The 26,891-nt window shown below is 40.9% G+C and overlaps 1 protein-coding gene and 1 long non-coding RNA gene across 4 annotated transcripts in view; one reads left to right on the top strand and one right to left on the bottom strand.

Moving 5' to 3' along the window:
- ANOS1 (anosmin 1) overlaps window positions 1-17,670 on the bottom strand; it is a 132,832-nt gene extending 115,162 nt beyond the window's left edge. For all 3 annotated transcript variants that reach the window (XM_061459873.1, XM_061459871.1, XM_061459870.1), the window contains exon 1: window positions 17,441-17,670. In XM_061459873.1, coding sequence (XP_061315857.1) covers window positions 17,441-17,632 — 192 coding nt within the window. In that variant the 5' untranslated portion in view covers window positions 17,633-17,670. The remainder of the gene's footprint in view (window positions 1-17,440) is intronic.
- Window positions 17,671-20,435: 2,765 nt separating this feature from the next.
- LOC133272622 (uncharacterized) lies at window positions 20,436-25,391 on the top strand. Its single transcript, XR_009744492.1, has 2 exons — window positions 20,436-20,753; window positions 24,843-25,391. It is a non-coding gene; the product is annotated as an uncharacterized LOC133272622 (long non-coding RNA).
- The last annotated feature ends 1,500 nt before the right edge of the window (window positions 25,392-26,891 follow it).

Below are 26,891 nucleotides of genomic sequence, written 5' to 3' on the forward strand. Positions count from 1 at the left end.
AACCGATCAGCCTGATAATTCATTCTGGTGACATAAATGCAGCTTGTAGATATAAACCAAAATTAAATTATCATGGGTACCAACTTGACTGATACTGCAGTCTAATTTTAAACATCCAGATTTAACACCAGAAAATATAGATATCATAAATAATTTCTAAAAGTCTTAGTCAGGTTTTCTTTTGTATTTACACTAACGCTGCCATCACCTGTAATGCGCTACTCCTATCACAATGATGATGGCTCCTCCTGTAAACAAATGGATACAAGTAGAAGTCTACTGACCTAAATCTTTAATTGATATTTCCTAAACAATTCATGTAACAGCATCTTCAACCTTCATTTCTATACAGAATTCTTCATTATAGTTTACACTGAAATATGTAAATCGACAACTTTACATGCACCAAACAGAAAAAATGTCAGATCAGAATAACTACAAAAGGTATTAAGTAAAATCAGCAACCATTACTTAAACCATGAGACATAACAGTATTCATTCTCTAGTTGTCATCAAAAGTCATTACCAATGAAAAAGCAAGAGGTCAGTAGTTTTGAAGATACAGACTACGCATTGCTTGGATTAAATTTCTATCTCAAGTATGGAACACTTTTTTGTTTATAGCAGTGTCTTAAATGCACAGAAAAACTAGTAGATAAACACAAGCTGTAAAAACAGATGAGCCACAGGAATCCTTTTGTCTCCACTACACTTGTGAGTTATGACTGCCTTCTTGTGGTTTCACATACTTCACTCTTACCACTTCTAAGATTGATCTCACAGGAGGTCTTATTCTAACTAGCGGATGTTTATATTAATCTGTAAAAGAATCCAGATGAAATAAACTCCACTTCACTAAGCAGCAGAAGAAATTAAATACACTGACACTAACTTGAAGATGTTAAATATGGAATCTCAACACTAAGGCATATACTTTGGGCCAAATTCTGCACACATTTATAGAGGTTAAACAATCCAGTTGAAGTGAACAGAAACTAATCTAACAGCATTAATGTGGGAAGCAAAAGATAGCTTGTCAACTATTTGTTTGTAGGCTCTATTTCAAAGCCCCCACCCTTCAAAAATGCTAACGTGCCTTTTTTGTCAAGTCATAAAGGAGATTTGCTATATGAAAGAATGAGACAATAAAAGTATTTGCTGGCTCAAAGATGTGACATAAATGTAGCCCACTGGGAAATTAACACCAAAAAGAACACTCCCTATTCTAAAAACGTGATGTTTACTTATCCAAAATATAATATAAATGTAGATGTACATGACCTACTTTAACATATTTGAAAAAAGACAATTATAATCCAAGTTTCAGAAACACATGCATGCTGCTTTTAATGCTGACTTGACTTTCTAACTGAAAATTACAGTCCATATTATTATTCTGTATAATTATAAGATTATCGGTTAGCTGGGTGACTTCCAACTTACCACAGGCTGTGCTCATCTACACTGCCTAACAGCTGATCATTCCAGAATCAACTACAAACACTCCACAACTTCCAGACTAGGAAGTTGTGTGCATCACAGGAATACATCTGTTGACTAAAACAACTGGTGTTGATGGATTTGATGTCTGCACTGCACATATGCCAACTTCACCTTTACCATCAACTAGTTCTAACGTGGTCACTAATGGATGTTAGGTCCACCAGGATCATCGCTTCCAGTTACATTCACTCAGAAGAAATTCGATGCATGAACTCTCGGAATGGTCCATGATGTGGAACAAAAGATGATCATGATGGTCAGAAGAATCACTCCAAAAACAAACTCTGATCCACATTAAAACACTAATGTGTAGATGCACCTACAACACTTCTAATCTCCGACTAACATGTAAGAAAAGTATTTCAGTGCTTCGTACTAGACAAGATTTCCCTCAGAATCCACACTGTTTCAGGGCCATCCAGAACATCATTCCCTTCCAGACTTGCAAAATGCTTAGGGTTCCAGTGTCTCTTGTCCTTAAAAAACTAATCACCATATGTTTTCAGATCACTTAAAGTTCCCATTACAAATAGTCTAAATATAAACTGTATGAACACAGGCAACTCCATGCAGGTGGAATTGTCATGGAGTAATTTCTGATTATAAAACTTCTGAATGCATTGTACTACATACGGGCCATGTGATGCTTTCCTGTGCTTTCTCCTACTCTGTTCCAGTATGTATGGGAGGGACATCATTATATACTACACCATTATCTTTGGCAAGAGTACATTTACATACCTGCCCTTAAAACTTAACAGCTCTTCAGTATCCATGTTATTATGACTCAGGCACCACCCAATTTTATGCTCACACTTTTGTACTCAACATACTAATCACTTCTAATATAATTGCATGAAATTCACATGATAAATTTCAGGAATGTTTTTCCTTTCTCCTTGGCACGTGTTACTAGTTTACAAGATACTAACTATTTCAAGCAGTAGAAGCAGCCATATCCACCACAAGCTGATAGTTACATATATTTTCATTTCCCTTTAAAATAAAAACAAATAAATTAATATGCAGCAGTTTTCTCAACAGAAAATACTTGTGACAAATATCCCCTATCTTATTCCAATTGTCCTGACATAGTACCATAAAATTTCTCTCTCCTCTTTAATCTCTTGAAAGGCAACAAGCTCAATAATCACCATTGCCAATATAAATACTTTACTTTAGTATCACAAGTTTTTTTCGTATTATAAAAACATGTAGAAAACTGTCATCTCAACAGTAAAAAACAGCACAAATACAATCCTACAGATGAAATATGCAGTCTAAAATTTGACTATAATTATACATTTATACAGTTATACATTTACTGTTAGGGTGGTGAGGCACTGGAATGGGTTGCCCAAGGAGGCTGTGAATGCTCCATTCCTGGCAGTGTTCAAGGCCAGGTTGGACGAAGCCTTGAGTGGCATGGTTTAGTGTGAGGTGTCCCTGCCCATGGCAGGGGGGCTGGAGCTAGATGGTCTTAAGGTGCTTTCCAACCCTAACTGTTCTATGATTCTATGATTTATAGTTCCACAAACCCATTCATATTTAAAGACTTCTATATGAAAAATCTATTTTAGAAGAATTATTGAAGTGCATAGCAAAGCTCTCAAAAGTAACAAGTGTCAAAATTAGCACAGTCCTTGGAGCTTTGACAGTTGCTTAGAACAGTCTTTGGGGATTATTTTTTTTCTTTTTCCATAGAAGACCTAGCTCACCAAGCGAAACGCACCTCACTAGACCTGGTATTTCCTAGAAAATTTTTGCAAAAAGGTTCTGTGGTCATTCAGGAATTGAAGAACTGTCCAAATTCAAATGACCCTTGGGCTCATAAACAGAACAGCCTGTCTTCAATCTGAACAAAGCACTAACACAATATTGTCAAGCACTAGCACATAAACCCAGTAACCATTAATTCAAAAAAAAAAAAAACAAAAAACACATCAGCCACATGAAAAAGGTTTCCACCACAACAGTTAAAGCAGCATTTCAAGAAGTCTTATTTCCCAGACTTATTTTAATTGCTAGTCTTTCCATACATCTGCTTTCATTATAGACACTACAGATAAGATGTAATAGATACAGTTTAATTAGCCCACAACATCATTGTCTCATCTCTAAAGCACAACCCAACAACAAATCACACCATGCAAGTTAACACTTTTCTCCTCCACTGGTCCTATGGGTTTGGCCCTTGGCCTGTCCCTTCCTAACCCAGTTCTCACTTCTACAGAAGGCAAATAGGACTGCCACACTGAGCCAATAGTAAAGACTAATGGATGCCAGTTCCATACTGGTCAGATATCGCACATTATGCACCTAATTAGTGTCCTCCTCCTATTTGTATCATGTAACGAAGAGGAAGTCATGATCCACTTCTGACCAGATCAGTGTTGCTCTCTTTCCCCAGCTCCCAGACCTGTAAATCCTGCAGACCACATTTTTATTCCTATACTATTTTAAGGATCAGCAACAGCTCCCAAAGCTCCAAAACAAAGCTTGTAATGACATTGTGTTGACAGTGGATGAAAAACAGGCATCAAGTGAAGGAGCAACACAGAAAGGTGGGCGAGTTTTTCCCTTTCCACTTGAAATTTACCATGCCTGCTAACCCAATCCTAGCTGGGACCCTTTGGGCCTGCAACACCAACAGTATATTCCCGAAAGGAAGACACATCCTTTTAATACAGGTTACAATAGATACAATCAATTTCTTCTAGTTTTCTTAGGATCTTTTCCCAGTTTGTTAACTGTATGCCACAAGAAAGATATATTGCACAGGACAATTGCTACAGTCCAGTCTTCTAGACCATCCTGCATCCTAAGACTGTGAAAGGACAGATAGGAGGAAGAAGAAATCAGCATGAAATCCTATTATTTGAGAAAGATAGAAAATATCTATCTTTCTCAACTATTATAAAGTTTGAGCTACAGTGATATTAACTGCATCTTTCTATAGTAACAATCTTCAGTGGAAGATTTATGTTACCTCATCATATTGTCATAAAACTGTCCATAAGCATAAAAGCTTTTCATGTGCTGGCTTTCTAGAATACAGTCTGATAACTAGCTAATGAAGACATAAAAAGAAAATAAATCTCTCCACAAGGCAGAACTAAAGTATTTGTCATTTACACCTTTGGTTACCAAAGATATAGCTGTTATGCAGAGCAATCATTTCCTGACAGATCCATCACGTTTCAGACCTTTCTGTCATTAGGTGAAGGAGTCAAACATTAAGACAGGTTAATTTGCATTGAAGTTATTAAAAGGCTTGTAACATGAAAAATGTCAAAGATCAGTCTAAGCCCCTATACAAACCACAGTATTTTAAAGCCTCCAGTTAATGTAAACAATTGGATATGGAATTTTTCATAGAATCATAGGATTCCACTGCAAGGATCACACTGACTCAAGCCTAGCATTTTCTTTTATACATTTGATCTATATTAACACCTACAAAAGAAAAATATTTCAATATATATCCTTAAGCTCATAAAATGTGGACAAATGAGGTTAATAGCAGTTGTAAACATCTTGTATTATTAGTAGGCTTTTATTACCATTTTGTTTCTCTTTTTTAAATCATCTAATTTGCAGAACTGACAGTATTTTAAGTTGTTTTATCTTTGGAAAGTCTCAGATACTGGTGGCATGCGCCAGGAATTCTATCCCAATTATAATGATTCCTTCCATTTTACCAGCCTCATCACCTGTGTAAAGCAATTAAGAAAGGCAGTGAAGTGGTTTGTGGTACTACAAATATGTTGATAATATTCAAGTTTCTTTTTTATTGGACTGAGGAGCTATGCTTGATTTGGTTTCTCAGTGGGAAGCTCATGGATGAGAACAACTTGACTGAGGCTCAATCTATACCAGATGGATCTACTAGGTATGACTAAGCATCTCAGGGGCATGAAAAATTGACATCTGCTCCTATTATTAAAAGGATAATCCATGCCTATTGAGGAAACTTCGAGGGATGCATTGGAACACCTAAGGGCGCCTGGACACATACATTAACAATTAGTAACTGGACAATACCTAATCTTTTTACACAATTATTTATTCATTGTCTTTAGTGGTATTCAACTCTGGTTACATAAAAGTTGCTTCTACCTTCCCTTACCATCAGCAAGAACTTCCTCTAAACCTTAACTTGAAGTCAAGGTGCTTTATATCTGACAAATTACTCACAATTCAGTTTTACTTTGTCCTAATGGCATAGTATCATTTACTACCACTTTGATTTGTAAATGACGATGTAAAGACGCAGGAAGACAGTATTTAACAAGCTCAAGTTAATTTTCTTTAAACAGCATACTCAGAATTTTCTTGGGTTTATCTACAAATTCTGAACAGACATTTCTAGTACATTTGCACTGGCCTAAGCTTATTTCCATTAAAACTACTGGATACATTATGATCAACTGCAGAGATAAGAAGCAGGCCAGCAATGAAAGCTCCAGAAAACTCCTGCATTAAACTATTAATCATATAAATGGAAGAATTGATAAGTATCAGTCAGAAGTCTGAAAGATCTACAGCTAAAGAACAGAAGATTATACTACATTAATGTGTAAAGCTTTTTAGTCTTTAAAACTACCTGTCAGTCATGCTTTCTATCCCAAAAAAACAAGGACAGTTAGTTTATTCTTTAGCAAACCTTCATTCCTTTCTACAATTTGGAAAATGGCTGAGGTTACATTTAACTTTCAAGGTTAGTCCACATTGCCGCTCTTTTTTCCTACTTAAGAAAAGGAAGGTTTTGGACACAGGAAGGAGGCTTGAAATAATTATTATTTGCTGTTGCACATTTATTGAAACCGTAACTACAGCTTTGGTGCTGTCCAGTGCTCAAATGTGTATGTATGCAGTTCTACAATTAAAGTAAATCTTTTATAAGATGAGCTAATGTGCTGCATGTTCAGTGTCAAATTTCCTACACTGCCCGGCCAATAAAGAGCCATTGAACAGAAAATGCATGAAATTTGCCAAAAGACTACCTTCTTTCACACTATTTATTCAATTCTTAAAGAACAAAAAACAACCATAAATTGCTAGCTGCAAAAATCTACATCATCTTTCCTTACTTATTCTGACAAGCATGTACCATAGCTGCTACTAAGTACTATATGAAGAGTGGCATTTACCTCATTAATGGAATTCTTTTTACCTCTTTTTGTCAGTTTGTCTAACCCCACATACTCCTTCTACCTACTGCAGATCCAGACTTACCAATGCTTGGCTAATTCATGATCTCTCCAGTCACAGTTGCATGGAAAGAAATCTCAAAACAGAAGAAAACCTCAAGCTCTCCTAGTTCCAGTGCCCTTCCCAGAATTGCTAGATGCGAATCAAACATTATACGCTCTTTGTGAGTAGGAAAAAAGGTGGTATGTAATAATGCAATTCATTATTGTGTAGCTGTAGTTACACAGTAATGTGATATCATTGCTTTCAAAGAAAGCATCCTGAATTACTTTTTATATAGAAACACAAATTCTGAAAGAAAAAAAAAAACAAAACAGAACAAAAAATAAAACAGGCAGTCACTGTATTAGGATACATTATTATTTACCAATACTATTATCAGTATTCAATTCCTCAGCATTCAGCTATTTGCTGCCTTATGTACCTGCTCACACATGTACTAAACTCCAACGAAATCCAAAGTCTTCCACCAACTGAGGTTAAGAAATTAATTTATATTGTCTAGGTCCAGAAATGCCCTGAGGCCTGACTGGAATGCTCCAGTAGTATAAAGAAATCATTAACAGTTAAAAGGCATTATCAATTAACTACAAATGATGTATAGTCCTAGATCTGCAGCCTAAATCAGGGGATGAGAAACCATGACCAGGTATGCAAACTTCAATTACTTGTGATCTTTTTCTTTCTTCTTTTTAAATTTAGTGCAGAGACAACTCCCCTAAAAAGTAATCCATAAAAAAGAAAAACAGAATGTCATGGTTTAAGCCCAGCCAGCAACCCAGAACCATGCAGCCACTCGCTCACTCCCTGCCCCTTCCCCTGCTCCCAGAGGGATGGGGAGGACAATGGAAAGAATGTAACTCCCACGGGTTGAGATAAGAACAGTCCAGTAACTAAGGTATAACACAAACCACTACTGCTACCACCAATAACAATAACGTTAAGAGAAGTAACAAGGGAAGAGAATACAACCACTCACCACCCACCGACCGATTTCCAGCCTGACCCGAGCAGTGATTTAGCCCTTCCAGGTAACTGCCCCAGTTCACATCCTGGGCATGACATGCTGTGGTATGGAATACCTCTTTGGTTAGTTTGGGTCAGGTGTCCTGTCCCTGCTTCCTCACGGCTTCCCCTTCTCCGTGGCAGGGCATGAGACACAGGAAGTCCTTAGTCAGACTAAAGGTCACTGAGCAGCAACTAAAAACATCGGTGTTATCAGCACTGTTCCCAGGCTGAAAGGCAAAAACCCAGCACTGCACCAGCTACTAAGGAGAAAAATGACTGCTACTGCTGAACCCAGGACAAATATCTATGGCAGCTGGACTGCAGCCCACACAGGCAATAAAAACCAAAGTCTTCACTGCCTTACCTAGGTTTGCAGTTTGAGTTGTGACCATTTAAGAAATTGTATTGGCAGCAGTTAATCAAACTTCTGATTTGAAAGACAACATCCTAGACAAGTGCCCAACATACTGCCAGGAGAAGCCACTTCACTTTTTCTACTGTATGGGAATAAAACATGTGCAGTTCTTCTCTCATCACATGACCAAACTTTACTATATATGTGCAATACAGTAAATGCAGCACTTCTGAAAATGCAAAGAATACATGCATAAGATTCAAAGCTTTTCCTGAAGAACTGGGATTACTATTTAGTTCAGAATACATGTAAGTAAATCACAGTATTGACTCAAAGGAGCAGGCTGCCATCATTAGAACATATTTCTTTTCGAAAACTCCCCAGAAAGTAAATTTGTAATGTTTGGAGAGCAGGAATTGTTCAGAAATCCAAAGTAGCCCATTCCTTTGCCCCTCTTTTCTCACAATCCATTGGTGTAGTTAAAGTCTTCCGGAAAGACAGAAATAAGAAGCAAGTTGACACCACTAGGACACATTCAGCCCATAAATTGCCTTCAGACTCCCAAGTTACTTTTAATAAAGAAATGAATGAAAACAAGCTGAGAAGAAAGCAGCCATAGATCACCAGCATTACCTGGACAGGCTGCATACTTGAGCACCCCTGGTCTAGAACAAATTAATGTTTATTTGCTTGCCTTGGCATACATGAACCACAAATTACCTAGAACTTTGTGGTGAATCTCCTTGGAGGTTTTACCTGTAACTGGACTTCCCAATGAAGACAAAAGGATTTTCAAACCACATTTTTACTAGCCTACAAAAAAGAAAAATTAACCTTTTTAAATCAAGTAAAACTGAGTAAAAATATTTACAAACAACATTTCCTATACCTGTTTTGTCTATTCTCTCTTTACAGCCTTAGTTTCAATTTATTGTGTGACAGTAAAATCTACAGTCCCCTCTATTCCTAGACAATTTCTCTTCCCAATATTGTGTGCCTGCTGGAGGACCCCTAGCTCAAGGTTTCTCCCTTCTGAGACTCTGTCTGTTCTTTTGACTCTCCTGCAAGTTCTGAAGCCATGCCTTTCTCAGGAATCTCAGTGGCTTACCAGGAGAGTCACGCCCTTTGCAAGCTTGACTTCTAAATCACTTCTGTTTTAAAGGAACATAATGTAACACACAGACTGAGGGGAGAAGAACATGCAGCGCCCGTAAAGGTATAATAAGCCTTGTGAAAGATGCATGTATTTTCCTGTATTGCATTTTTATGTAACTTTGATGTCATACCTTTTTGAAAGTCTACAGACACTTTGTTGAAAACATGGTTCACAAAAGTCAATGGAAATTTGGTTAGAACTTTGGGCTGGAATTATTCCCCAAATATCAAAATATCTGATACTCTCTTCACAGGATGGATATGATAGTGTGATTCTTTATAATCAGAGATGAAAGGAACAGTACTCTACATTCCAGTTTAAAGTGTCCATTTACTCTTCAACACCTCCAGCTCTGCAGTTTTGTGTCCTGTGATCTCTCAGACATTAAAAGACTCAAAAAGGGATACAACTAGAGTTGGAATACCAAGTTCACAGCACTCTTTGTTGACAAAGGCTGCATGGACCTAGTGTTAATACATGGACCTGATCCAGCTGAAATCAACAGAAGGCTTTTCATGGACTTCAAAGGTTTTTGAAATGTAAGGCCTTATAAGGCTCAGCTGTGGGAAAGGTCAAAAAATTAAGAACCTTGGTGTAAACTCCTAGGCAAGTACCTTTTTGGTGCAACACGTTTGCTAGGTGCTGACTACTAAATATTAATATGAATGTGTCTTTCTTCTGTATCATAATCCTGATATTCAGTCATTAATCATCTTTTCAATCTTAGAAAACATGGATGCCAAATAACAGCACTTCCTTTTTTGGTTTACAAAATTTGGATACATACTCAAAAGCAGAGAAAGCAAACATTCACACAGAATAGCCAATGGAGATGCAGACCAGCTTATGAATAATAATCCCCATTTGTAGACACACACAAATTCAGCACTCAGTCTCAAGAAGCTTTGCCTTTCCAAAATGATAAATGTTCAGCATGTAGTTCAGTCTGGTTTTCAAGCTGTCTCAGACATGTACTAAGGTGTGGGTTTTTTTATAGGACAATTACTAAACCAAACATTTAAATTCAGTTCAGAGGACTAGTTAATCACAGAGACAACCCATATACAGACAATGAATAATACTGTAATAAAAATTTTAATATGAACACTACCTAGTATATAACCTTTCGCTCTGTAGTAAGAGGATATATATGTTCGAATGAAAAAAAGGATTTACATTTTAGAACTCCCAGGGTTTTTCTTTCAGAAGTTTTCTACGTTCTTCAAAAGCAACATCTCCTTCCGTCCCTGACACACACCTGTGACAGTAAAACTATGCTTTGCCAATATTTTCTATACGTAAATATCTTCCTCCAAATGTATTAGTAACATTCTCATTGGGTTTACTGTATCTGTTAGCAGGCACATTTCCCAACTTCACAGCTATTTTATTAACAAGACAGCATGAGGAATTTTCTAATTTGTAAGCATCCACAAGTAAAACACAAGAAAAGTATCTGGACAACTCTTACTGTTCAACACGATTGTTCACCATTCGCTTAGATTTTCATACACTACATTTGATTTGTTTTTAAAACTTATAGCTGTGGCTCAGCCAACATGCTAATTTGGGAAAGCAATGATCAAGGTTAAGTTCCCAAATTTGAGTAATTGAAACTGCTAGAAAACAAAGACCATGCTCTGTAACCCCTTCACTCATATTAACTGTGCAAGCCTTCATTTGTGCACAATAGATCCGAGTTTGGTTATAAGAAAGCAAATGTAACTCCCACTGAAATCAGGGAGGTTCATACCATACCAGAATACATCTGCAAAGACGGTGGCTCAATTCCACTATATGGTGAATAATGCAAGTGTTTTCACTAGACGCAACTATCATCATTCAAAGCAAACCTTTTATCTTCAAAGTTTTTACATACCAGGTCTTTGCACCTCTTGTTCACGACAGCAGATCTCAACAATAAGAGCGTGCCAAATGCCAGAACAATTCAGATCATACACCATATGAACAACAAAGACAGAAGAATGACTGGGAATTTTAACAAGTTTTTAGAAAATCAAAGTAATGACAAATGTTTAAATTTGTCTGTGGAAAGAAATTAACAGCAGTGTGATTTTCAAGACATATGAAAGCCAGAATTATTTAACACAAAGACTATGTTTGGAAAGGAGACAAGCACTGAAATGGCAACACAAGCAGATGGTACACGCTTCCTAAGTAGTAACATGTAGAAAAGTGAACATGTCCCAAAAGATCTAAGCAAACTCAGTTCCTGGGCAGCTTATCCATTGGAACTGAAACATTCTGGGAATAGCACACCACATATCTACTACATCTCGCTACAGAAGTGTTACATACCTTTCCCAAAGATTTCATGAAAGGTAATTTACTGTTTCAGAATTATTCAAGACAGTTACAATAAATAGTTTCTTCATAATCTCCACCTCCTCTAATGCAGAGCACAGACAGGCACATGCACCCTAGGCTTACAGCCTGGCCTACAACTTTCACCAGCTGGAATCAATTGCAGATTTTTGCAGGTGCAGTCACTTTGGAGTTACAAGCAATTTGAAGGCAGATGTGCTGGCATTCAGACAACTAGCTGCCTGACTTCTAAGTAAAGTCTGCTGGTATCGTGTATCTAGATGTAACCACTTGAACATGATTTACTTGCAGACCTAAAATCTGAGAATGTTTTATTATTTATTTAAAAGCACTGCCTGTTTTTCCTCAAAAACTTCAGCTGCCCTGACAGGCAACAGTCCACCTAAAAGAGTGAAAGCAATCACCTACCACCATGAAGTTATCAATCATCTGATAAAACAAGCTTTTGAAGACTCATTGTTCCCTCTTACAGCTACTAAACATGCAACATATAGATCTATTAGCTGAAAACAGTATTTTCACTTCTTTAAAAAATGAGTTAGCCTTACTTCATCTAGCTGAGTACTAATTCCCAAGTATTAATTTTTACTACATTACAGTGAGATTTATACTAAACCACACTTACAAGGGGAAATCTCTCCGTAATTTCGCTTCAAATAACATGAAACTGGCTTACACCTTGAGCTATGTCTACAATGTATCAAAAGTTTTGACTGTAACTCATGCAGCTATTGAAATAAGTTAGCTTAGGTATGAAAGTACAGACCAAGGTGACCAAGGTCACACACACAATTGCTGGCACATTTTTAAACAGTACACATCTTAACGAGTTTAAACAATCCCTCACGAGCTTACTCAAGCATGAACCCCAGCTCTGGATCGCACTGTATGTCACAATGCACCTGGACTTCCCTCTTAAGAATAAAGAGACAGATTTGCTAAAATTCAATTTACTACTGAAACAAAACAAACAAACAAAAAAAAGTTAAAACTACAGTGAGATGTACCAACACCTAAAAATGTGGAAAAAAAAAAAATCTGAGTTAGTTTAGCATTAGCATTTTGGTTTTAAGGCACTTACAATCATAAATGGTCATGCATAAAGTAATGTAAAAAAAAACATAAATAATGAGAATTAATTTAGAAAGACGTGCCAATATTTAGCAGGCATTATATATTTAACTACTCCTATTCTCTGTTCTAGTCACTCCTCAACGTCTGGAGCACGTGGTCCAGTGCTAGGCTCCCCATTACACAGAGAGAAATGGACTTAGTGGAGCATGCCCCCAAAGGGCATCTCTCACATGAGAACAGGCTGAGAAAACTGGGATTGTTTAGCATGGAATAGAAAAGGCTCAAGTAGTTCTCATTAATGTTTGCAAATACTTGGTTGGAGGGAGTAAATAAGATGGAGCCAGACTCTTCTCAGTGGTGGCCAGAAACAGGAGAAGAGGCAATGGGCAATAACTAAAACACAGGAAATTCCATCGGGAAATAAGGAAACACTTTTTTATTTTCTTCACTGTGAGGGTGGTCTAACAGTGGAACAGGTTGCCAAGAGGTGCTGTCCAGCCTCAACTACTCTGGCACTCTGTGAGCATGTGGCTGTGGCCTCTCTCTGTTCCTGTGACTTCATACCACAAAGTGCAGCCTGTCAATTTGGATGGCAACCACCCCCAAATTCTTTCTGCACCATTTTTTCATGCATTCTTCATTCCTGCAGTATGCTCCACCACCCTCTCAGTTTTTGACCCAGTAAACAAGATTGACATCTCCTTTACTGTAGTCGAGTTTCACATACTAAGCAGGAAGACACTTGAGAGGTTCCTATTTCTATCCATACTATTTTCAGCAATAAAAAAAAATTGTGCGGTAACTGTGACATCATCATGAGAGTTTTTCATAGGTTACTATAAAACTAGATTCACAAATAATCGTTGGATACATCAGATTAGAACTCCTTTCTCCTGTAAATCAGATAGATCACTGAGAACTGCCTTAGTAGGAAAGTGTTGAGGGGAAGAATGTATTCAATTACATCACTCTTCTTTACAATCTCAGTCCCTAAAACAGCATGCCTTTTTCCACACAGGATTCAGAGTCTTGATGTTTCTTGAGCCAGTCACCTTAGCCCTTCCTTTCATTCCAAACTAGAGGAGTAATCCCCTTCCCATCTTATAAGGGCGCCTTATTAACACACAGTCATGCTCTGTTAGACAACAGCCAAATGAATACAACACCAACTGTGATACAGGACTGCCAGGTCCAAATCTACATCTTCTCCACTGTAGGCAGGCTACTTGGCTTGGCTTTTGGTTGCTGGAAGAACACTCTCACCACCATCATCTGTTTCGGTGATTTACAAAGAATTTTGCCAAAAACAAAGTACAGCAGGAGGAATTCTGCTCGTCAATGCAGTCACCAAGGAGCATGGACAGGTTCCAGAGAGCGCTCAGATTACTCACTTATGCATGTTACGCAACAGTCTTAACAGTCTCAACACCCAAAACAGCTAAAAGTGAGTACCCTAAACATTAGGCCAGATTTCATGTTCTCTTTACCTTACTCTTCCAGGTCACAGCCCTATAAACACTTCATTCAGTGCTGTCCAGTAGCACTGCACAAATTGCACGTTAGGATAAAAATGCTTCCTCTCACTGGCCAAAGTCCAAAGCAACATAAAGCGCAATGCCGCTATTCCAGGAAGACAGAAGAGATATGTAGGAGTCCTTTCACTCATAGATTAAACATCATTCTCTCCTGTGAATTAGTGTAATTAATATGTTGTTATATAAAAAAAGAAAACATTATGACCCATTCCTTATGTTTTTTGTTTTTTTCATGAAAGAATTTTGTGCCAGCATGTTCTGTATGAAACTTCCCAGCCTGTAGATAGCTCACAGAGAGAAATAAACCGTATCTATTTCATCAGGCTATAAGACCTATGTGGTACAATAACTCTCATATTGATCCCAAATGTTGTTTGGTGTAACCACTACCTAGATTCTTCAACAATCCCAAAACTGGAAAACTTCCTTGGTCATGGAAATTTCATAGAAAAAGGAAGCCTCTTCAACAGGCATTCTGAAGATCACAGACTTTAGATTCAGATAATTAATTCTCACCCACACCAATAGCCTACATAGGAAGGTAGGGGAAAGTGACCTATGCATTGGTTAGAACAATTTCCTACAGAGAATGCACCTTTAAAACAGGCTTCAAATTGCAACCCAAATGCAAGTGAGTTTTTGGGGGGATTTTCTGTTGTTGTTGTTGTTTGTTGTTTTTTTTTAATAAACACTTCTTTTGTCCCTCTTACAGATAAGGATGTTAAAGAAAAAAATGCATGAAAACTCTCTGAGGGGGAAAAGAAATGAAAATATCTTGTCAGCATTTTGCAAATTTGAAAAATATCAATTAGCTTTCAAACAACGGAGCCAGCAGGCACAGAATTAATCCTGATTTCCTGTTCATACTACCTCATGCCCTCTAAAAGGTTACTAGTGGTGCAGTTTTAGTACCATCAACTAAATGAAATGAGGTCTCTCTGAAGGGTAAGGAAGGCCACCTCCCATGAAGCCCCCAGCTGCTGTCTCCATGACCCCCACCACTGAGGCTGTATCTCAAGCAGGCCTGGGAAATGATTGGGTCAGTCTTCTTTCAATTCTTGTCCTAACCGGGAGACACTGGAGTTCCTTGGTGCTCTAGTTGGGATGAACTAGTGTTTAGTTTGCTTCAAAGGCTGAATCAGATTACAAGATAAGTGGGCATCTCTGAAATGAAAAGAGCTAAAGAAACTGCTACCAGTTGAAATGAAAATGGGGAGGGGAAAGGGGGAAGTTTAGAAACAGGGAGAAGAGAGGGTGGATGAAAGGAACATCGTATCCTTTAGCCCTCATGGGATAACACAGCCCAGACAAACATGTCCGACAGTCTACTGTGTATTATGAGTCTCTGGTGAGAACACGGTACTCTGAAACTCTCCTCCTCTCCCTCATTAAAAAGACAATGGGAAGCTTAACTTTTATAAAGGAGAACACTTTATCTTCCAAACATTACAGTCTTTCCATGTCTAGCAGGAGCTTAATCCCTGGTAGTTTAGATAAATTACCGTGTGCTTCAGCAGGTTGAGGTTAAAACTGAGATTTTCAACTGATTACTAGAAAACAGCCCGTTATCAAGTCCTTACTGAGTAATTTGCAGCTTATTTCACCCTGGCTAATTAAAATGTAATCACTATTGTTTGGCAATGTGCATTCTGTCAGCAGTTTTACGTCGGAAAAGAAATCTTGCCAAGAAAACACAAAAAGCGCTTTTCACCAGGAATTGGCTTGATCTAAACTGCCACTTTAGCCACTGAAACTGTAAAACAAGTAAGTTACAACCGCTTGACAACGCAATAAAACATACTAATCCATTTCCAAGATAATGAACTATTTTAATGGGTACCCTCCTTCAAGGCATCCAGTGAAGAGGAGGCCACCTTGACAGCGAAAACTCCGCAACTCCCGCCCCCAGCGGGCAGAGCAGCCCCTTCCCCACCCGCCTCAGGGTGCACCCCGAGTCTTTTTAGCCCAAACCCGATTAGAGGCACAGGACCCCTCCTACTGCCGTTGAAACAAACGTGCTAAAATTTCCTTTCACACCGACTTCTCGTTTTTAAACCGGGTTATCCGTAAGTATCTCTAGAAGCTGCCCTTCTTGCCAACACCCCTGCCCTGAACACTGCTTTATCCGAAACGTTTGCCCGAGCGGTTCCCGTTTCCAGCCGGCAGGAAAGCACAGGCAGCGCGTTCTCCACTTGGTCCCCTACACGCTGCCGAAAGGTGGGGTCATCCCCTTCCCACCGGGCTGGCCAGCCCTTCCTAAAGGGATTTAGTGCGGAGGGAGGGAGAAGGATGACTGTATAGGAGAGGTTACACGGTTTGGATGGAGTCTGCTGCGTTTAATACTTGCACAGTGTAGAACAGGTGGGGAAGGGAGACGGGAAAGGTGAGTGTAGAACTGGAAGTCGGGAAAGGATAGCCAGATATCCGCTGCTGTTACACCGCCTCCTCCACCGCTTCCAGCGCGGTCGATTTAGGGCCTCGGTCCCCCTAACTTCTTTTTACACACGGCAGGTCTCCCGCCACTTCATTCCCATTTCCCCACTCCCGATAGCCAGAGGTGCGTTCCTCTGATTCAGAAAATAGTTATTCCCACCCTCACCTCCCAGGAAGTCGGAACCAAGTATTACCCTTTCCCTATCACCGTTCTTGACAAATAAGGTCAAACTTCTCCACCAGGCTGGTGAAACGAGTCGCCCACAGGCGCCTGAGTACGACGACCTGCCCGGCCCGTCGGCAGGCGGAGCCCCGCGGGATCGCTCAGCACCACCCGGGAACAAACCGCACCCACGGCCCGGGAGCCCCGCTCTGCGGCCGCCCAGCTCCAGGCATCCCCGGAGGCAGCGGCCAGGGCCCGTCCCGCCGTGCCAGAAGCAGCGGCCGGGAGGGCCAAGCACCTGTAAGGAGCCGGGGCTCAGCAATGCCCAGGACTCAGCCCACCCGCCTGGCGGGCAACTGACAGGCGCGTGGCGGGGTACGGCGTGCCGGGAACCCCTCGATCTTCCGCCCAGCCATGCACAGAGCCCGCCCGGCACCCGCATGCACCGGCGGGTCCTGGAGCTGCCGCAGGGCCGTACCCACCTGCCCGCCGCCGCCTCCGGCTGCCGGCCCCAAGTTAGCCAAGCAGCACCCTGGTCCCCACCGTCCTTTCCGTACTGACCCTGCGCCGGTGCCGACACCAGGGCACCCTCAGCCACCCGCCGGGCGGTCCGGGCGACGGCGATGCGCCCCAGCGTGGCGCCATGCCCCTACCTGGAAATGCTTGAAGAAGGCGGAGATGCGGGTAATTTGGAGGCTCAGGCACCTGGAGGTGCATCTGGCGGTGGAGAAAGCTTCGTCCTGACTGCGGCCGGCAGCGCCGGCCCCCGGCCCGTCGGGGCGGCCGTAGGCGGCCGTTACCCAGAGGAGCAGGGCGAGGGTCGTGCAGGGCGCCCTCCGTACCATCGCTACGCGGAAAAGGAGGGCAGCGGGGCGGCCGGGCGCGGCAGTTACCGGGGTAAGCTCCCTCTCGGCGGGCTGGTGCCGGGCTGTGCTGGGGCCAGACAGCTCCGTGCCGCAGAAACTACACAAGAAAGTTCAATCATTCAACTCTCCTCACCCCCGCCCGTCCCGGCCCACAGCCCTCCCCCGCCCGGCGGCAGGCGGGCCGAGGCTGACAGCGCCCGCGCCATTGGCTGCGCCTAGCGCCAGTGCCGGGGCGGGCGGGACCTGTGGCCTCGGGCAGGTCGGCCCGGCGGGGTCGCCCCTGGCACACGGGGTCCTATGCTCCGCCACCACCTGTGGGGCGCCGGGGCGGGCAGCGGCCAGGGAAGCCGTTTCGCCTGTCCTCACACACACGCGGGTGCGGCGGGGGGGCTCCGTAGCGCCGGACCGGCACCGCGGTGTGACGGGGTTAAGCCGGGTGCTGGCCCCTGCAGTGCCGGAGTGGAGCTTTTCGGCCCAACCCGGCCGTGGCTTTGCGTATCGCCCGGCGGGAGAAGGGGCCGGCCCTTGAAGCTTTGTCTGCGGTAGTCACTTTTATTTCTCTTAAGAAAAAGGACAGGAAGGCACGAACGTACGAAAATTACTTTTTTAAACTCGGTGTTTCCTGCAGAGGAACACCGCGGTGAGCATTTGTCCCAAGGTGAAGCCCATAAAGGCTTCTCCGAAGAGTTATTTAAAAATTCAAATCTACAAGTCATTAGTCCAAATACCTCTGGGTAATAGCTACAAAATTAAATCAGAGCCTTGAGCTTTAAAATGGCTCCCATGCGGTGTACATCTTCAGCTCAAGTCTTTTCAGTCAGTTGCAGGGCCGGGAGCGCACACTGCAGTGTGTACCACAGAGGTTATGTACCACATTCCTCTCTCTGTGTACGTTCTATGGAATCCTCCCGTTGCAAGTATGTGTGCTACCAGAAAGAGCAAGTGGATCTTTTCTTACTGGAGTGTGTGGATTGAGCCTCCCAAATTTAAAAATCCCAAGGTCATATGAATTGAAATAAATTGTCTTCAGATCGTTTGAGGAGTTAATGCTAGATTAGTTAATTACTATAAGTAGTTGTTTAATGTGGTTATCAAACCCTATATTAAACGGTCTGCAGGAGCCTCCTTTACTGGGACAAATTTTAGGATAAATTAAGCACTCATTAGGAAAGTGACTTAAAATCTCGTCAAAGGCCTTCAACTGCTCTGGCTTGTACTAATTTTACATGAATATAATGGGTCTCTCTTTATAGATATCCTTATGTACACAAATCTGAAATAAAGCATATTCCCCAATGTAATTAGTCTATATTCATGCACCTTCAAGACACCAATATATATAAGAAAATCAAAATATGAAAAGGTTTGCTACATCCAAACTACTGAAACAGTAATTAAATTCTAGCTTTAGATTCTAGCTATAATTTTACTATCTTACCACAAAAGGCACAGATTTAAGGGAAGCAGCATTGGTAATGTATAAATATAATAGAAAGCGAGACAATTTATAGTTTAGATATTCCTCTGAAGCTTACAGTGTTTCTTCAGCTGTCCAGAAATCTTCATTTGAAAGGAGCCAATAGGCTAGAATCCCTCCTACAAGTGTGAACAAATTGAGATGACAGTTTGCCCCTTGGATGCTTGAGGGAGCACAGTTGCTAGAAGACGAGATCACCTGCCATGTCCTGGCACACAAGTTCCCTGCTGCTTGCACTGTGTAACCATGTTCTTCCAGCTGTTTTGAAAGTGCCCAGGCTAGGCAAGGAAGACTGTCTCAGCTATGCCTCCAGAAGTCTTCCTCATCTTTTGAGCTGGAGTGACTACCTGCTTCTTGCAGTGAGCATAGGGCATAAGTGGCTTAGAAATGCTGTTTCCAATTCTCACTGATTTCTTACTGCTAGAGAACCAGTTGCTTCACCTAATCCAGCATCCCTATATTTAAAAAAAAAAAAAAAAATGAAAAAAAGAAACCATAATATAGAGCAACACAGAAATAAATGCATAGTCCTAGCAATATTGTGACAAATAATGATGAGCCCATTCAGTCCTCAATATTAAGTTCAGGGATTTCCAGTTTCTAGCTGACTAGCTTTCAAATAGGTTTTCTTAAGCCTTGACTAAAAATTTCACGACTTCTGCCCTGAGTCTGGAAAATTGCTTTACTGATTCATAGTGTTTACAGGTGCACCAAATGCTTTCAACTTTTGCCATATTTTAGCAGATAGTAAGAACTGCTTGAAAAAATGTGTAGCTATCTGTAAATCAGATTCAAATCTAGAGAGGGCAGGTGGTTCTGTGGATACATCCCCTCCGTGTTAGTACTAATGCAATTTATGTTGTCTATTATAAACCCCAGCTGTAAGTAAAAGGTTACAAATCATGTTTCTTTTGTTTTATAAAGTCTGGTAGCAAAGGGCACAGAGCCCTTAATAATTAAAATGTTTCTGAATACACAGTTTACTCAGTTTGCTTTTGTTTGAAATGTAGTGGTTACAGAGACCATCAGCACAGCCTGTGAATTCCTTTTTAGTGAGAACTGACTTGGTTTGCACACAAAAGACTGCCTGTTCAGTTCCAGTAAAACTGTATTCACACAGATCCTGTTCCCTTACATGGAGATTAAGAAACAGGGTCAGTAGCGCAAGAATTTAGTAGGTGATTAAAATTCACTGTGGTCTTAATCCGATAGACAAGATACACAAGTTTGTAAATATCCCTATTTTAAAGAGGTTAATAAATGAGTTGTAGGATATAGAATTTTGGAAATAAATAATATGTATCATCCAGTGAATTTTAAAGGTAATTCTGTTCCATAGCCACATAAATAGACATATAGATGCATTCGTATATTTTGCTCACCAACTCTTTTTTTTGTCTTCAGTAAATGACATTAAATAATCTTTTAGCATTAGAAGCAGTAGAATTAGTACCAACAGATTCCTGCAAGTTCAGAGTGTTGGTCTTATGATAAAAATACAGTGATTATTTTCCTGCCTGTGCTTCAGAACAACCTGATAATGTAAAAAACGAGCTTTTCTGAAGCCAAGCTTTGCGGAGCTCCGGGCTGTTTTTACAGGAGACAGCGCCACATGCTGGTTTTGTGAGGTGAGAGCTTCTGGGCTCTGTACTGATTTAGTTCTGTTTAATTACTTTGGTTTAATCGATTTTAAATTAAGATGACTGCATCTTAAGCAATCACTTATTATTCTAAAGGGAACTCCCAATATTAGGTTCTAATTTCAGATAAACAAATAACGTCTATATTTTTAATGTTAAAAGTATTTATTGTTTTCATCTAAACCACTGTATTCTAGCTCACTGATTTAGTTTATTATATTAAATCATCCTAATGTGACATTCTTTACTTAGTTCTCTTCAGCTTTAATTATTTTATGTCAAAAATGATTATAACTCTGGGCACAACATAATCCCCCAAACCCTTTCCAGCAACTCAACATGCTGGAGTGCCTGCATACTAATGGGGAGTAGACATGATAAATCAGAGATCTGTGTGCAACTGCAGGGCTACAATCTTGTCAGGATCACAGAGACATGGTGGGATGGCTCCCATGACTGGAGTGCTGCAGTAGAAAAATATAGGCCCTATAAGAAGGTCAAGAAAACAAGGAGGGGGAGTTGCCGTTATGTAAGAAAGCAGCTGGAGCGTATGAAACTATTCCTGAGGATGGGTGAGGAGCCAGATTAGCACCTAAGAGTAGCAATAAAAATTGGACAGATAAAGGTGACATTATAATGGGTGTCTGCTATAGGCCACCTGACCAGAAAGAACAATGGATAAGTGGGTGAGGCTCTCTACAGACAGGTGGGAGCAGCCTCATATTCATAGGGCCTCATGTTTATGAGAGACTTCAACCACCCCAATATAGATAGAGGGACAACACAGCAGGGCATAAGCAATCTAGGAGTTTCCTGGAGTGCATTGTTGATAACTTCCTCCTCTGAGTGATAGAGGAGCCAGCAAGGAGAGGTAATCTGCTGGACTTCATACCAATATGCAGGGCTGTTTGGGATATGAAAGTCAAAGGCACCGTTGGAAGCAGGGAGCATAAGATGGTGGAGTTCAGAATCTTGAGGGCAGGAAGCAGGTAGAACCCAGAATTTCAGGAGAACAGACTTTGCCCTCTTCAAAGATCTGTGTGGAAGTCTTGGAGGGAGGAAAAGAAATCTGGTTAATATTCAAAGGTCACTTCCTTCAAGCTCAATAGCAGTCCATCCCAATGAATAGGAAGTCACGCAAAAACACCAGAAGGCCTGCATGGATGAACAAGGACTCCTAGCAAACACAGAAATAAACCATACAGAGTGTGGAAGCAGGGACTGCTAAACTGGGAGGAACACAGAAGCATTGAGCATCCAGGGATGAAGCTAGAAAAAGCTAAAGCTCAAATGCAGTTTAATTTTCCCAGTGACATCAAGGACAACAAGAAGGGCTTCTGTAAGTACATGGGAGACAAAAAGAATACTAGGGAAAATATGGACCCATTGCTCAACAAGAAAAGGGACTTTGTTAAACAGGAAATGGAAAAGGCTGAGGTACTGAATGCCTTCTTTACCTCAGTCTTTATTAGCATGACCAGCCTTCAGGAATGCCAGGTCCCAGAGACCAGAGGGAAGGGTTGGACAAGGGAAGATGTACCCTTGATGGAAGATCATCAGGTCAGGGAGTACTTAAACTGAACATGAATAAATCCATGGGCCCTGATGGGATGCACCCATGAATGCTGAGTGAGCTGGTAGATGTCATTGTGAGACTGCTTTTTAAACTTTGATCAGTGATAGCCATTAGGGGAAGTGTCCAAAGACTGGAGGAAAGCAAATGTGATCCCTATTTTCAGGAAGGGAAAGAAAGAGGACCCAAAGAACGATGGGCCAGTCAGCCTCACCTTCATCCCTGGGAAGGTGATGGAGCAGCTAATCTAGAAATACATTTCTGGGCACATTGAGGACAAACAAGTCATCAGGAGTAGTCATCATGGCTGTGCCAAGGGGAAGCCTGGTTTGACCAGCTTGATAAACTTCACTGATGAAGTAACTGACCTGACTGATGAGGGGAGAACAGTGGATGTTGTCTCTCTGGACTACAGTAAGGCCTTTGACACTATCTCCTATAAGATCCTTACAGACAAGGTTTTGGTGTATGGGCTGCATGGGGAGATAGTGAGGTGGGTTGAAAACGGGCTGAATGGCTAGGCCAAGAGAGTGGTGACCAGTGGCACAAAGTCTAGTTGGACAGCAGTGACAAGGGATGTATCCCAGAGGTCAGAATTGAGTCCAGCCCTGTTTAACATCTTCATTACTGACCTAGGTGATGAGACGGAGTGTATCCTTACAAAGTTTGCTGATGACACTAAACAGGGAGGAGTGGCTGACATGCCAGTGGATCACGCTCCCATCCAGAAGGACCTCAACAGGCTGGAGAAAGGGGTTGACAGGATCCTTATGCAGTTCAACAAGGGGCGTTCTGCACCGGGGGAGGAACAAACCCATGAATTAATATGTATGTTCAGGACCACCTATCTGGAAAACATCTTGGCAGAAAAGGTCATGGGGGGCCCTGGTGGACACCAAGCTGAACATGAGCCAGTAGTGTTCCCCTGCAGAAAAGAATGCTAATGTTATCCTGGTCTGCATTAGGCAAAGTATTGCAAACAGAACAAGGGAGGTCATCTTTCCCTTCTCGTTAGCAATGAGGCCACAGCTGGAGTCCTGTGTCCAGTACAAGACAAGGACATGCTAGAGAGACCCCAGTAAAGGGTCATGAAGATGGCAAAAGGACTGGAAACTTACTTTCTCTGAGGAGAAGCTGAGAGAGCTGGCAACATTTAGCCTACAGAAGAGAAGACTGAGATCTAACCTTATATATAAAAACCTGAAGGGAGGGTACAAAGAAGATGGAGCCAGGCTCTTTTCTGTGGTGCCCAGTGACAGAACCAAAGGCAGTGGTCACAAACTGAAGCTCAGGAGGTTCCCTATATATGAGCTATACAATAATGTAGAAATAATATTAGATATGTTTTAATCTATTTTAGCTGTATGTATAGACTTAATAAAGGTTTGGGAGATGGCTGGCTTACCTGTGATTTTTTGATTGTGATTTCTTGCTAGAAGCAGTTCACCCAAGAAACTGCAGTAACTAGAACTCTGCTAGATACTGGTCTTCTTTAATTTTCTGTCTGAGTTTTGAATCCAGCCTATGTCTGCTGTGGTTTGCTGCTGCTCAAGGCAAGCTGAAAGCATTTACCATGGCAAATGAAGTGATTTTGAAAGATACTTCCACAAAATCATTTCCTTCTGAAAGTAAAACAATGGAAGCCAGAACTGACATGGAAAGAAGAATGAACTTGTGCCAGAAATTATGCAGTTTGTGGACAAACCTTATGACTGTGAACAGGATGACGAAATAGACTTTCTTATGGCTTTGAATGTTTTTTCGAGGACCAAGCACAACTCTGTTCCTGTGGTAAAGGCCCCATAGTACATTTTTTTTCTCCTGGGCTCTTATAGGCTCTTACAGCATTCTTTCCACCACCATGAAGTTAATGAACTTCTCAAACTTCTTTTCAGAAATAGGACTTTGCATAGTCCTAACTCAAGCTTGTGAATAAAATCCAGAAATCTGTCTCTGTGTCTCACATAGCCGATATTATTAATTTTAAGATGTAGAATTGCAGTCCCTATATATATACTTTTTCCCAGGAGCAAATCGATAGGAATCTTCTGAGTCACTCTTTTTAGTACTAGTAGTACAGTACTAGTAGGAGTACTAGTAGTACAGTTAACAGTTATAGTAGAAGGCAGTATGAAATAAGAGTTCAAAAATCTCATCATCTGTATATAAACCAAGAGACAACAGATGCCTCTTCCAAATCCAAAGATTGCTGGGGAAGCGCAGGAAACCAATTAGGTCATTTTGAAACACATGGTAGGCCTCATTGCATGTGTAAGGAACACAAGAACAGTGAGGTCTGAGGAGGGGTTTGAAGCAAAATGATGGGATGGCTTTAGAGATGTTCACTGAGCACTTTTCCCAAGAAGAAACATAACAGAAAGCACAAGGTGCTTATTTTGAAATGTAAGAAATGAAAAATAAATACTGACATCATTGGTTTACTATAAGAAGGAATGGAATTTTCACTATTGAACTCATACTTAGTGCTCTGTGTCTTAGTACAATGTGGAAGAGAAACAGATTCAGAAATACAAAGAGAAAAGAGATGACTAAACCAGAAGGCTTGGAGAGCACCTTTTGCTCTGTTGACAAATAAAAATTTGCTATTATATCAAGAGCATAGAAGTCACGGTGTTTAAGTTGGAAAACAATAAGAGTTTAGCTACATGAATGAATAGAAAGGATTGAATATTAGAGACATTATGCCAAAGAATACAGATTTAAACAAACTTTGATTTTCAAGATGTGGAGATCAACGTCCGAGAATCAAAGATGGTGCCCAAAAATTCTCCACAAGGTGGTTTCGTCTACAATGCCAAAGAAAGGAGACAAAACACGACAAATTAGGAACATAAAGAAAGAGACACCCATAAAGAAAGGTCAGAGGCAAAAATGCTGTTAGCTGAATTAATCTATTTATTTCCTCCCAAGGGCTCTCATCTTCTTCAAGGTCACACAGAATAGGACAAAGCCAAGGCCTCAATTGCCCCAAATCTGTGTCTTCAGCTAGTTTGCAAAAATAAGTTTTCCAATAAAAATATATCTTACTGGCATGTTCACAGCTGTCTCGTGTAATTCCAGTCATTTGGTCTGATTTCTTGTTTCAAACAGACCATAATTCTGTCTTGTGTTTTGTATATCCCATACTTAGGATTGAAATGAAGCATGTTTTTAAACAGGCACCCACTTGTTAAATTAGAAGAGAAAACAATCTAGAAATCAACACAGCTTTGGAGAAGTTTGGGTTTTTTTGTGGTTGTTTTACTCTATAAATGTGTACCTCAATTCTAACCAACTGCAGTGTTTCTTAATGTTTAGACATTGATCTTTTTCCACCATTTCCATAGATGAAGACTGTCTTTCATGTTGAAATCCACCTGAAGATAGAGACAGAATCATAGAATCATAGAATAGATAGGGTTGAAAAGGACCTTAAAATCATGTAGTTCCAACCGCCTGCCATGGACAGGGACATCTCACACTAAACCATGTCACCCAAGGCCTTGTCCAACCTGGCCTTCCACAGCGCCAGGGATGGAGCATTCACAGCCTCCCTGGGCCACCCATTCCAGTGCCTCACCACCCTAACAGGAAAGAATTTCCTCCTTATATCCAATCTAAACTTCCCCTGTTTAAGTTTTAACCTGTTACCCCTTGTCCCATTGCTACTGTCCCTAATGAAGAGTCCCTCCCCAGCATCCCTATAGGCCCCCTTCAGATACTGGAAGGCTGCTATGAGGTCTCCATGCAGCCTTCTCTTCTCCAGGCTGAACAGCCCCAACTTTCTCAGCCTATCTTCATATGGGAGGTGCTCCAGTCCCCTGATCATCCTCATGGCCCTTCTGTGGACTTCTTCCAACAAATCCATGTCCTTTTTATGTTGAAGACACCAGAACTGCACACAGTACTCCAAGTGAGGTCTCACGAGAGCAGAGTAGAAGGGTAGGATCACCTCCTTTGACCTGCTGGTCACGCTCCTTTTGATGCAGCCCAGGATGAGAGTTGTTTTTGCCTAATCAGAACTTTGAGTTTACCTATAAACACAGTGCTGTCCTTAATACTTCTCCATATATAGAATAAAGACCTGGTTTACATCTTGTTACAGATGTGCAACTTTCCAGTGTATCTGTATCTCTTAATATGAATTCCAAGATTTTATTTGAGATTTTGCCTTATCTTACAGTGAAAGCTTTGAAACCCTTTCATCAGATACCTTTCTACAAAAAGCTGCTCATTTTTTACTGTCAGACTCAGCATTCTTGTCTGGAGAACTTACCTGACCATGAATCACACTATAAAAGCTGATTTCACTACCATCTTGCTCATTTGTTGCTATAATGGGAAGCACCTATGGAAAATAGTGAAGGAAGTTACATGTCCACTGTGAAACAAGAACCTTAGCTGAGGCTGCCCAGCTCGTAAACACTCAACCAGCAAATACCGGCTGTAAGTAAGGTATGACATGCTGAAACTCCGAGATCAAGAGCAACAACTCTGAGAGCCAATAAATCAGCATTGTGATGAATGACTCTTCATCCAAAACAATAA

This window comes from Pezoporus flaviventris, unplaced genomic scaffold, assembly GCF_033815535.1.
Source record: "Pezoporus flaviventris isolate CSIRO_AGI_PZ_B2104156 unplaced genomic scaffold, CSIRO_AGI_Pfla_v1 ptg000030l, whole genome shotgun sequence".
NCBI lineage: Eukaryota > Metazoa > Chordata > Aves > Psittaciformes > Psittacidae > Pezoporus > Pezoporus flaviventris.